This window comes from Dipteris shenzhenensis, chromosome 21 (assembly GCF_047967505.1).
Source record: "Dipteris shenzhenensis isolate YYH24624 ecotype China chromosome 21, Dip_SZ_1.0, whole genome shotgun sequence".
Taxonomy (NCBI): Eukaryota; Viridiplantae; Streptophyta; class Polypodiopsida; order Gleicheniales; family Dipteridaceae; genus Dipteris; species Dipteris shenzhenensis.
The window spans coordinates 13,332,334-13,345,248 of NC_141616.1; the positions used below are offsets into that span (position 1 = coordinate 13,332,334).

At 46.3% G+C, this 12,915-nt stretch overlaps 1 protein-coding gene across 3 annotated transcripts in view; it reads left to right on the forward strand.

The window, feature by feature from the left end:
* The window catches only part of GR (glutathione reductase), a 90,656-nt gene that overhangs the window by 43,198 nt on the left and 34,543 nt on the right, over positions 1–12,915 (forward strand). For all 3 annotated transcript variants that reach the window (XM_087392239.1, XM_087392241.1, XM_087392240.1), the window contains exon 6: positions 3,358–3,506. In XM_087392239.1, coding sequence (XP_087248365.1) covers positions 3,358–3,506 — 149 coding nt within the window. The remainder of the gene's footprint in view (positions 1–3,357; positions 3,507–12,915) is intronic.

The window sequence follows — 12,915 nt, forward strand, 5'->3', positions numbered from 1 at the left end:
GGATAGTGAGGTACTCGGATGATGTACCATAGGTGACGGGCATGGGATTATTGGAGATGGGGGCGATAGCCAAGTTGATCAACTATGACTTCCTTCAAAAATGGCGGTTATCAAGAGACCTCACCTATCTCGCACATGGCAAAGGGACGAGTACAGTGGAATATCTGATGGGATCCCCGGCCTTTGTGACACATGTACACAACTTTACAGTTCTCCCTTCCCTTATGAGTGTCAACCATTTATATCTGGCATTCACCATCTTAGTCGCTACACCTGACACAGGCCCTGATCCCCGGCCATCATCCATGTCCAGAGGCACTTCGATCATGTCCTTAGTGCGGTCTATGAGAGCCACATGCCTTATGACCTATTGACCTTTCTTGGAGATGATGTAGATCTCGTTCGTGCCTAAGACAGACTCGTATCAGTGGTTTAGGATGCTGCCTTTCGATCATTTCCATGCATGTACAAACATCCTCTAATTGGAAAGCAAGGAGGCTCTGGGGCATTCAATGCCATCTGAAACTGGCCTTCAGGAAATTAAAGGTTAGTGAACCTCTGCTAAACTGTCAAATGCCTCAAATACAGCCACAATGCATCACGCCAAACACTTCTTTTACTTGAATTCACTTAGAAATAAATTTATTAACAACTGTGTGGAGGGTAGAATGCCCCTACTCAAAGAAAACAATACACAAGACACCCACTGGCCCTAGCGCCCCTTTTGGTAATTATTTAATACTTCTGAATGGAAATGCTTTACACCAGGGGGCTCACCCTTGCACTGTTCCTCTTGCAATTCCTCTGACTATCTTCTAGGCACCTATTCCATAGTGCACACCACTAAGATCCAACTGGAAAGGCAATCTTAAGCGTTCACTTCTGACTTGACCCTACTGAAAGCATCAAAGCATCCAAACCAATTGCAAACTGTGTTCAAAGTAGTCTCAAGGTTTTCGCATGCATCAACACTGTCGTCTAGCTTTTCCCCAGGCACAGCCTTGTGTCTGAGTGCTTGGTTCAGCCTGTGGGAACCAGTAAGGATTCCAAACACAGGAAATGCACTGCAAATAGCTTCAAATCAAGAAATGGCAATCAAATGGAAGAAAAAAACCAAATACCCGCTGTCCGTGGCAAAGGGGCGAGCTCTGTCCTCGCGGCTATCCCCTGTCCAGGCTCCCAACAGGGTGCAGGAGTCTTCCAGCTTCAAAGAAAAGAGAGAAATGAACAGATAGAGAGTGGAGAGAAGGCAAGAAAGGGCTGTAGAGGTTTGGGCAACACATTTACCCTGAAATGCACCCAGAATGTCTGTCCTGGGGATGACCTGCCTTGCCTCAACTGTAATGATCTCGAAATCAGCGCCCAGATGTCCTACACCTGCCTTGAATGGCGTGCCTCAGCTCTGCACAGTCCATATAGGTCCGTAAGGCTGTATGGCCTGTCTTAAATGCGCCGTACAACAGTCCGTACAAGCTGTACGGACTGCCTTGGGAAGTGTGCAGTAGCCTAGAGCGTGGGAGAGACAGCCTGCAACTCGAAATGCGTGTGAGCAGGAGGAAGGACATCCTAAAATCGTCAAAATCAGCGATAAGTGTGTGCAAGCCAGTGCCAGCTTTCTCTGCAGGTTGGGAATGCTCCAGGAGGGTGAGGGAGAGAGATGGTAGGTGGTGGGAGCACATGCATGCACATGCATGACAAATGGCCATTCTTTAAAGTCCTGACCCACTTGACCTAGGACAACGTTGGTTGTCCTTGGGCCCAACTTTAAAACCCCTTTTTAATGCCTTTGCCTTGCCTCTAGGACCTAGTAGGTACACCTAGAATTTGACCCTAGGAACTTCTAGGAAGCTTGCACTTCCTCTAGCACCGCCAAACTATTACTTGACTTAACCATGGTTAAGCCCGAGTTGAGTTACATTAGACTTTTCAGGTCCCTGTGACACCACCCGAGGTACAATGGATCTCCGCTTTACGCACCATAAGAGGTGGTCTCTGTTCTCACACAAGCCTAATGATGTGATCCTCGTTTTTAGAGAGGGATCCCATACCATTGCATGGGGGCTTTAGTATGAACATATATGCCATATGGTTTGCCAGCCAGGGTGTCTAGATGGATTGACTCTTGTTTGCAGTACAGTTTGGATTCCGGCCTTCTCGGATTCCACAGGATGAGATCACACTGAGAATTTTCTATTTGACAATTGCGGGTCTTGTCCCACCAGTTGAGGATTGAGACGGCGAGGGCTACATGCACAGCTAGAGAGAAGCAGATCTGCAAATTATGCACACTAGAGGAGGTGGAGACAAAGGAGCAGTTTTTTTTGTACATGCCCAGTTTACTATGAGATTCGTGGATGATATCAATGCCTCTTCTAAGAGGGGCACGGTTTGGACCACTCTCTCAGCTGATCTACTTTCACAGCCAGGTTTGCATCGACCTTTATGTGATCGAGATGGGATGACACAGAGAGACTCTTTTGAGACAGATTAGATAGCAGGAGGAGATAGTGACACTGGAGACAGAGCTAGACTGGACACAGCAGCATGTTATAGACTTCTACATGTTCAAGTTGGCACTGGGAGACAGTGGAGAGAAGGAGAAGCTAGCTGAGATGAGGAAAGAGTGGATTAGTGGGAAGAGGAGACAAGGAGCGGTGGGCCAGAGTGATAGAGACCACACACAGAGCAGAGAGAAACCACAGCACGTATGATGGTTGACGGCCAGTCTTACTTTCAAAGGCGAGGTATCACTCTTGGTATAGCCCACCACATACATAAATGATGGAGGCCATGCCCCTCCGCCCCATTGAGAGATGACCCAACAGAAGCAAGATACGAGATATCCTCATATCCCACTAGAGGAGCCCACCATGGTAGGCACTCATGGACTGTTGAGGCACAAGGATTTTATGATGCTTTTGGATTCTAGATTTTTTATTTCTCTCTGGATTTTGGATTTTGGCTTTTAGTATAGCACCCAGCAAGGGCCCTAGCGAACCCTTGCACCAGCCCATAGTGGCTTGTATGAGGAATTATTTTTTGTTGTACTTTGTCATAGGCCTATGGGGCCTCCAGAAGACGTTAGTATTTCTATCTTTTTCTCTCTCCCCCCCCCATCTCCCTGCACCCTCCTCTCTCGCAATCAAGGGCGAGCATATGCACTTGCTAGAGCCACTGCATAAACTGTGATGGGTGCCTCCAAGATTTGAACCTATGATTTGAGCTTTGGAGACCCACTGCTCAAATCACTAGGGTAAAACCTCACAATCATGCTTATTCCTGTTGAGTGTCAATAATATTTTTTAAATTGATGATCCTTCCTGGTCTGCATTTACAAACTTCTATCCTTGGGTGCAGGTAGATGATTATTCAAGGACAAATGTCAAGTCAATCTGGGCTGTTGGTGATGTCACAGATAGGGTGAACCTAACCCCTGTTGCGCTTATGGAAGGTGGGGCGTTTGCTAGGAATGTTTTTGGGGGAGAAGATGTGAAACCGGATTATAGGTAAGTGTTCAATAATTCTGCATATGATTTTTATTTTTGATATAGAAAGGCCACTAGCTTGAAGTAAGTGCCAGGCAGTAACCTTGGAGGTTTTATTCGTCCCTTAACCTTATGTTTTGTTGCAAGGATGCCTTGACCTGACAAAACAGGGAGGAATCCTTCATTTGTCAAAGACCCCAAACTTTTTGTGTGACCTTTTTTTTGGGTGGAAGCAAGTCTGTTCCAGCAATGGAGTGAATAGGGATCTTGGAAAGGTTTCTTTTGGCCCTGATTTGAATGAGAGTTAATCTTGGATCCTTATAGGGCTCCTTCGGATAAGGGATGCTGCTTCTTAGATATGCCTTGATAGGCTTGTGGCTTCTCACTCATCACCCTAGCATTTTTGACCTGCCTTTGGGGACCCACCCCTTGATTGGCGATTTAGTCCACCAGCAAAGGACGTATTGAAAAGGAACATTTTTTTTCGAGGGAGATATCTTGTAATGGCTTGTAGAGGAGACTATTAGTATGTTCATCATTGACGACCCTCGCCCAGGCTTAATTCAGTAGAAATACAAAACACAGGGTGGTCACTTTGACTGCATTAACAAGAAGAAAATGTGCAAATACCATCGCTGTGTGTGTGTGTAGGTCTGGATGCAGGATAGAATTGCAGATCTGCAAATGCTCAGCTTGCTCTGGATCTTAATGTGCGGTCTCCACCACCTGTCTGCTCCACACTGTCTACACATAGAGAATCACTAGCTGGCTTTCATAACCTAGCTTGCCTTCCCTGCAAATCCTACACCCAAAAAAAGATGGTAGTTCCAAGGTCTGAAAAAAAGCATAGCCCATTTCCCCTAGTGAGACAGAATGCAACCAACACAAGCAACTTCGTTCTCACATGAGTATGAGGCCTCAATGTAGGCTCAAAGCCTTGAAACCTTTGTTTGCAAGGGGGATTTGGCAGCCCTATACATATGGATTGTTCATATATGTTTCATTGAGTCCAAGCCCTCAATGCAGTGTGGAGATATAGAGAGAGCTATTTATTTGCCACCACAAGGTTTGGGACTTGGAGGGTGTAGATCCTTGGTGTCTTGGAATAGACTAGCACTGCTACCATCAGAGAAACAACCCATTAATTTGGTCACACTTGAGAGTAACAGGACTAGGAATAGTGGATATTGTCAGAGCCCACCTTGAGGCTTGGCATGAGGGACTATGTTATACAGATGAGGATCCATAGTCTATTGGAATAGTTTTCTCGACCATGGGTACCCTCATGGTTAAATGCTACTATCATGCCTACCCTACATTGAGATTAAGGATTATCACTCTCTTCATGATTCAAGTGGTTGGGCGCTAGCGCAATAGATGGGCTGTTGACCCACAACTAGCAGGGCCTCAAGGCCCATGCATATTGGTGATTATGGATGTCGCAGGGTCATCCTCTTTGCCACCTTGGAGAGCAGTTTTTCCGGAGCAATCATGGTAGTGGAGATGGAGCCCTTCTTCTCCTACACGCCGCAGTTGGAACAAAACACTCGCCCATCACCATATTGCAACGTGCAACCCATATGTTCCACGTCGTATGCTGGCCACAGTCTTCCATACACCGTCCTCTGGAGAGGGAAGGGGATGATGCCGAACTAGTGGAGTCGCCTCATGTAGCTCAATCCTAAGGATGTTTTGAATATGTATCGTGTAAGTTGGGGAGACCTCATCAATGGGGAAGGTGTGTCCTCCCTCTATCACAGGCCGCCATGCCCCAAGTAAAGTCCGGGTGAATCCTCTTAAGCCGAGCAACAATCCTGAGGGATCCCAACTAGATCCTCTACGCGCAAGGGCAGCTCCATAGGCAATGAGGAATCGACTCAAGAACTTGTTGGTGGAGTGGTAACATCGTCCATTAACTCACATGTGCTCTGGTCGATGGGGAGACCCCTGTGGGCAACCAACCAAAACAACTAAGAGATCTTTCGCCGACTGGAGCGCAATTGCGTCCAAAATCTAGACTTGACCTCTTGGGGCACCTTGTCATGTGCACGGATTGGTATCTGACGTGTAGTGGGTACACAAGACTAGCTTAGGTAGCCTGGGGAGGCTTAGAGCTAGGCAGGCTTGATTCTCGGGTTGAGTGGCAAGGGTACGAACCAGTTAGAGGTCTTCGCTATTTTTGGCGCTTGGGGCCCGAGTCTATATAAGGGGCCCAGAGGTTCAGTTCTCAGAGAGCCGATGGGAGCAAGTCTCATTCCTAGGTGCTAGGTTTGATCCTGGATTGAGTCGCGGACGCGGGCCTGCATCATAGCGTAGCGCAAGGCCCACCAGCAGCAAATCCTAGGCTTCACAGCGCCACCTGGTGGTATGGGACACCAGGTTGGTTAGGATCTGGTTGGGAGTTCGTGCCAGTAGCTCAACTCGTGGCTCGGAGGGGACATCTCATGATTCAGGATCACATCTCGTAGATGTCATGGTTGGGTGGTGAGTGGCCTGCTCAGTTTCCTCACGTTGGTGTGTTCTTGTGTTTGCTTGCAAATCAGAGGTTTCAGGAGTGCTGGGGACGTGTCAGTTGGTATCAGAGCCAACTCCTGAGGTAGGAACTTCTGTTGCGAGAATTTTGGACGATTTTTTCTCAAGGTATGCCCTAATTTCGAAATTTGTGCTCAAACCCTGTAAGTGTCTGTTGGTTCATTGCTTAAGGGAAGTGGTATTAGATTGGGATAGAAGGAAGGAGAGAGAGAGAGTGCATGGTGATTTCGTTGCAAGAAGTGACAGGTTGAGAGAGAGGGAGAGAGGTGTAGTTAGGAGGAAGTAGTGAGGTCCGGGTAGAGGCATCAGAATGGAGTCAGGAGAGAGCGTAGAGTTGGGGCGAACAAAAGGGGATCCCGCATGTCGGCTGGCTGCTCAGGGGTTGTGATGGCAGGTAGAAGGGGAGTGTAGGAAGGTGCGCAACAGGATAGGGCTGGATCGCAATCTAGGCCAGTTGCTTTTCGGGGGGGCCTGGGGGCTTAAAAAAGCGCTACCCCTCCATTTTTGGAGGGTGAGCTTTTGGAAAAGCAAGGCTTTACTAAAAGCCTGCTCTCCCGCTATTAGTACGGCCAAATTGCCTTCTCCCATAGCCTGTAGATTGCGCAGAATTCCAGCCCCTCTACACCTTCACGCCCGGGAGCCAGAACACTTGTACGGCTTGCTACATTACTTCGTACGGACAGCCAGGAGCAGAGTCCCAGGTTCAAGAATCTGAGCTGAATCGTCAGCTCAGCTCAGCTTAGCCAGCTTACCTTCTTCATCGACCAGCTTTCCCTTCTTCCATCGCCTCCTTCTTGGCTAGTTTTCACTTCATTTCTACCTCCTAGCTCCGAGGCCACCTGCTTGTTTCTCTTCTCTAGCCTATCTTCTTTTGAGATCAGATTTCAGTCATAGCTGATTTTGTAGACCCTGAGCTTGCGATGGGAGACGAGGATATGAACTACCGTGCGGAGGATCACCAGGGTCTCTACGATGATCTGATTACAAAAAAAGCCTTCAGTGAATTTACCACTGCTCTTGATGGAAAGTTTGAGCAGGTTAACACGAATCAAATGGGGTTGACACAACAACTCCAAGGGATTCATACTACACTCACACTTTTGACTAGCACTGTTCAGGCGCTCACGCATGTGGATGCCATGGCTTCAGTGTTAGGTCCGAACATCACTCCAAATCCTTTTCCCGGAGGCCAAAAGTCTCGTACCAAGGAGATTGTTTACACTTGGTTGCACAAGTGGCAAGTACACTTCGAGTTTCACCCTTATCTAGATGACAAGAAAATACAGCTTGCAGTCGGGCTTATGTTAGGAAAGGCTTTATTGTGGTGGAAGGAACTCCAACCCAAGCTTGCAACATGGATAGAATTAGAAGGGGTCTTCGGGAAGAGTTTCTGGAGGAGGAAGATTACGATATCGTAGGCAAGCTCAAAACCCTCGATATGTTCAAGCTGAATATGACTTTTGAGGTTTATCTTCAGAGGTTTCGGGATTTGCAGACCAGAGCTACAAAGATGGATCCAGTGACCTTGTTAGGTTTCTTTGTGGATGGTTGCTTGACTTGTATAAGTTATAGATCAAGAACAACAAGTATACCACGTTGCAAAAGGCCATGAATTACGTGCACATTTATGATGATACCATGGCCAGCGCAAAGGGAACCACAGTTGTTGACACGGGTGGGAAGAACAAGAGGAAGTTCTTCTAGTCTACCACTGGTATCGGGGAGTCGAAGTCTGTAGACAACACTTCCAAGAAACATTTGACTCAGGTGAAGAATGGTGGTGCCCGTTTCCTTCGTACCTTGAAGCTAAAGAAGGAAGAACGTTGCTTCTTCTGCGAGGAGTGGGGCCACACTAAGAATGATTGTCCTAGAAGCAAGCACCGGGACTGAAGCTCCAGGCGGGTTTGGGTACCAAAGCTAAGGGAGCTAATCAAGTTTCGATGACAGGTATTTCTGTAAATGTCATTACTTGTCCACTTTCTTGTAATTGCACTTTTAATACTTCGTTATTTGGTTCCCATGATCTTTTCCGAGTTTATGGAGAAGTTAGGGACCAAAGAGTTCACATTCTCTTTGACCCGGGCAGCTCTCACAACTTTGTTAATTACAAACTTGTGCAAAAGATGGGACTGTCCACGATACCTAGCGATCACACCTATGAGGTGCAGCTTCCAACTGGGAAGCAATTTTGGGACCGCAAGTTTGAAGCGCTTTCTATCCGGATTCAAGAATACACAGCGGCTCTTACATGCTATGTCATGCACTTGGAGCATGTGGACTTGTTAATCGGAATAGAGTGGTTTAAAACGCATGTGGACTTGTTAATCGGAATAGAGTGGTTTAAAACCCACGATATTCAGATTGGACGGAAGGACCATACTCTTTCTTTTTTGGATAAGGACACCCAATTTTGTATTTAATGTGATAACATTCTCTCTTCTCAGGGACCTATTGTATCTGCGATGCAGCTTCGGAATATATTAAACACTTCTCATTATGATGTCTATCAGTGGGTTTTGATTCCGCTTTCTTCATTTGTTGTCTTTGTTAATAACAAGAATGATTTAAGTGTGTTTGAACACCGTGAATTGAGAACGTTGTCAGATGATTTCATGGATGTATTCCCTGCTCAACTGTCGGAAGGTTTACCTCCAGATTGGGCAGTAGATCATCGCATAGACTTAGTCCTTGGGGCTCAACCTATTAGTGTTCCACCTTATAGGATTAGCCAGCTTGAGGAGGATGAGTTAGCTTCACAGCTACAGGATTATTTGAATATGGGCTAAAGTAAATCACCTTGGGGGGCACCTGTCCTCTTAAGAAAGAAGAAAGATGCTACATGGAGAATGTGTATAGATTATAAACGATTGAATAAAGTGACAATTAAGAATCGATACCCTCTATCTCGTTTCGATGATCTAATAGACCGTTTGGCCAGAGCGAAGTATTTCACTAAGATTGATTTGCGTACGGGATATCACCAAATCCGTATCTATGCTAAACACATAGATAGAACCGCATTCCGAACTAGGTATGGCCACTACGAGTTTCTTGTATTACCTTTTGGTTTGACCAATGCTCTTGCCACCTTCCAGCAAATGATGAACGATTTGTTCCGAGATTTTCTGGGCAAATTCGTTGTAGTGTTCTTAGATGACATCTTGGTATATAGACGAACGCTCGAGGATCACATAGGACACCTCCGGATTATCTTAGTTATTCTAAGACAGCATAAGCTCTATGCCAAGATGAGTAAATGCGACTTCTTTATGAAGGAGATCATTTAATTAGGACACAAGATTTCTTATGAAGGTATTAGCATTGATATGGATCGTATCCAGAAGGTTTTAGAATGGCCTATTCCTCAAACTGTGAAACAACTTCGTTCTTTCCTAGGATTTACGGTATTTCTATGGAAGAGTGTGGGTGATTATTCACACAACCCTGACAAACATATTGAAAGGTCGTGGATGCAGGTCTACCCAGCCGATCTCTTGGAATGATGCATTGAACAAGGCTTTTGAAACCTTGAAGTTTGCTATCAAGGAAGCACCCGTTCTTGCATTACCCGATCCTACTAGGTGTTATGTTTTAGAGGCTGATGCGAGTGATTTTGCGCTCGGGGCAGCTTTATTCCAAGAGGACAGACTTGTAGCTTTTGAGAGTAAGAAGCTAGACGACACCCAATATCGTTGGCCCACACTAGAAAAAGAACTCTATGAAGTCGTGTATGCACTGAAGGTTTGGAGACACTACTTGTATGGTTCAAAGTTTCTTGTATTAACCGATCATCAGTCAATCAAGTATGTGTGTGATGGGTCTGAATTGAGGGGACGGAAAGCCAGATGGGCATAATTAATGCAAGATTTTGATTTTGAGATATGTTATTGCAAGGGTTCGTTGAATAGTGTGGCGGATGCCATAAGTCGAGTCAAGTTTGAAAATGCTATGTCATTTACGGAAATATCCTCAGACCTATTTCAATCCTTGAGAGGGCTTTGCGCAATTGATAGTCATTTCAGTTCTTATTGGCAGAAAGTCCAGGATGGGAGCTCCATGGTTGACCAAGACTCAGGGATTATGCCTCCTACGGTACAGGCGGTGGGAGGTCAGTGGATGATTAGGAACGGCTTGCTGTTCCGGAATGGAAAGATTTTTGTGCCAGATGTTCTGGAACTTCGATCCAAGATTCTCTGGGAGTGTCATGATGCTCCTAGTGCTGGACATCCGGGTATACAGCGGACTCTGTCTCTTGTGAAGCATACCTTTTATTGGCCTAAGATGCGTGCATTTATTGAAAACTGTGGTAGGTTGCCGGGTTTGTCAGGTTACTAAGGCAGAACGTCTCAGAAGCGCGGGTTTATTACAGCCATTGCAAATTCCAGGTAATAAATGGGAAACTATTTCCATGGATTTTATTACCGGTTTGCCTCAAACGTGCAAGGGTCATGACTCCATTTGGGTCATAGTCGACCGTCTGACAAAAATGGCTCGATTCTTACCCACTAGAACAACTATTTCAGCTATTCAGCTGGCTCACGAGTTTGTGGACCACTTGTTTAAGATGTATGGTTTGCCCTCTGACATAGTCAGTGACAGGGACTCCAAGTTTACAAGTAACTTTTGGACACTTGTTTTTGAGAAGTTAGAAACTACTCTAAGTATGAGTTCCTCAAATTATGCACAATCCGATGGCAGTACAGAGAAGGTCAACCAATTGGTTGAAGATATGCTTCAGGCATATGTTTCTAAGAGACAGTCTTCATGGGAAGATTATCTACCTATGATAGAATTTGCTTATAACAGTGCAAAGCATTCGAGTACTGGTTACAGTCCTTTTATGCTTATGTACGGGTTTCAACCTAAGTCACCAGTTATGGTTGGGTTAAAGGGAATCCAAAATGATGCTGCAAAGACCTTCTTGCTAGACATGCAGGAAATGTTGCAGTTTGGCAAAGAGTCTATTAGAAGTGCCCAAGATCGGGACAAATTTTATGCTAATAGACATCGTTCACCGAGAGAGTTCTCTGAAGGAACAATGGTATATTTGCGAATTTCCAAGGAATCCAAGAGCCTAAGTACTGGTTTGGTTCCGAAGTTATCCCCCAGATACTGTGGTCCGTTCAAGGCCATTAAAAGAATTGGACCAGTTGCATATCGACTAGAATTGCCTCCTGATGTTAAAGTACATCCAGTCTTTTATGTCAGTAAACTGAAAGAAGTATTGGGTGCGGATGATCAACTTGTTTCTCCTCAAGAAATAATAGAAGTTACAGATTTGACTTTTATTCCACACGAACCTGAGTGTATTCTTGAATTTCGTGAAAGACAGATTTGTAATAGAACTATCGCGGAATACAAGATGAAGTGGAAGGATCGTGTTGAGAAGGATGCAACATGGGAGACATTACAGAACCTCCAGAGGTCATTCCTGAGTTTTTTAGCGAACTCAGGAGTGAGTTCTTAGAGGAGGGGTAGTATGTCATGTACACGGATTGGTATCTGACGTGTACTGGATACACAAGACTAGCTCAGGTAGCCTAGGGAGGCTTAGAGCTAGGCAGGCTTGATTATCTGGTTGAGTGGCAAGGGTACGAACCAAATAGAGGTCTTCGCTATTTTTGGCGCTTGGGGCCTGAGTCTATATAAGGGGCCCAGAGGTTCAGTTCTCAGAGAGCCAATGGGAGCAAGTCTCATTCCCAGGTGCTAGATCTGATCCTGGATTGAGTTGGGGACGCACGCCTGCATCATGGCGTAGCCCAAGGCCCACCAGCAGCAGATCCTAGGCTTCACGCGCCACCTGGTGGTATGGGACACTAGGCTGGTTAGGATCTGGTTGGGAGTTCATGCCAGTAGCTCAACTCGTGGCTTGGAGGGGACATCTCATGATTCGGGATCACATCTCGTAGATGTCATGGTTGGGTGGTGAGCGGCCTGCTCAGTTTCCTCACGTTGGTTTGTTCTTGTGTTTGCTTGCAGATCAGAGGTTTCAGGAGTGCGGGGACGTGTCACACCTGCTGCTCAACCCATTGTCTCTCTCGTGAGGAAGTCCAAGCTGCCACTTCCAGCTGAAGATTTCATCCCATCCGGGTTGTGTAGGAGAAGAAGGCCATCTCCTCCACCTACTATGAGTGTCCTACTTTCGCTTGCCAAAACATTTTCCTTGATTCCATTGAACCTTGCGAAGGAGCTGGCTGTTCTGGAGCCATAGACGCCACTTATGTACGTCTTGATCCGAAAATGCGCGAAGGATCGATGGGCCACTCCTTACGTGCCCTACAACCTTGATGAATTGCCAATGAATTGAACCCAAGCTCCTATCCATCTCAGGGTCTCTCACGTCAACTGGCTGAAGGAGCCCTGCTGACTCGACTTGAAGAAACGGGCTCGGTCTTTTTGCTTACACATAATCCTCAAGGGTGCCCCTATATTGGAAAATGGCACTGCCCATCAACTTCGTTTGGCTTTTAGTAGGTCCCGAAGGAGCATATGGTGAGATACTTGGGCTGCCATGTGGGGATGGGTACCTCAGTAAAGCAGCAGATTGCCTCGGTTTTAGAGAGAGTGTGGTGCAAGCTTCTCTATTGGAGCTTAGCCATGAAATCTCAAGCAGGTAGGGCCTTGGTGACCAACTAGGTTCTCCTTACCATGGCTTGGCACATAGCTTCTTGTTGGTGCTTCCATAGAGGTTGTATGGGGCAGCTCCAATGCTTGGTACATAACTTCTTATGGGCAGGATCAGATGGCACGAGGAATACCAGAGCCAAAGTGGCTTGGTAGACGGTGATCATGCCCCTAGCACTAGGAGGACTATGCATCCTCGACCCGGGGATGATGCAGAGTAGAGCCCTCTTGGACAAGCTAGTGGTGCGAGGTCTCACCCTAGGTGCAAAGCCCT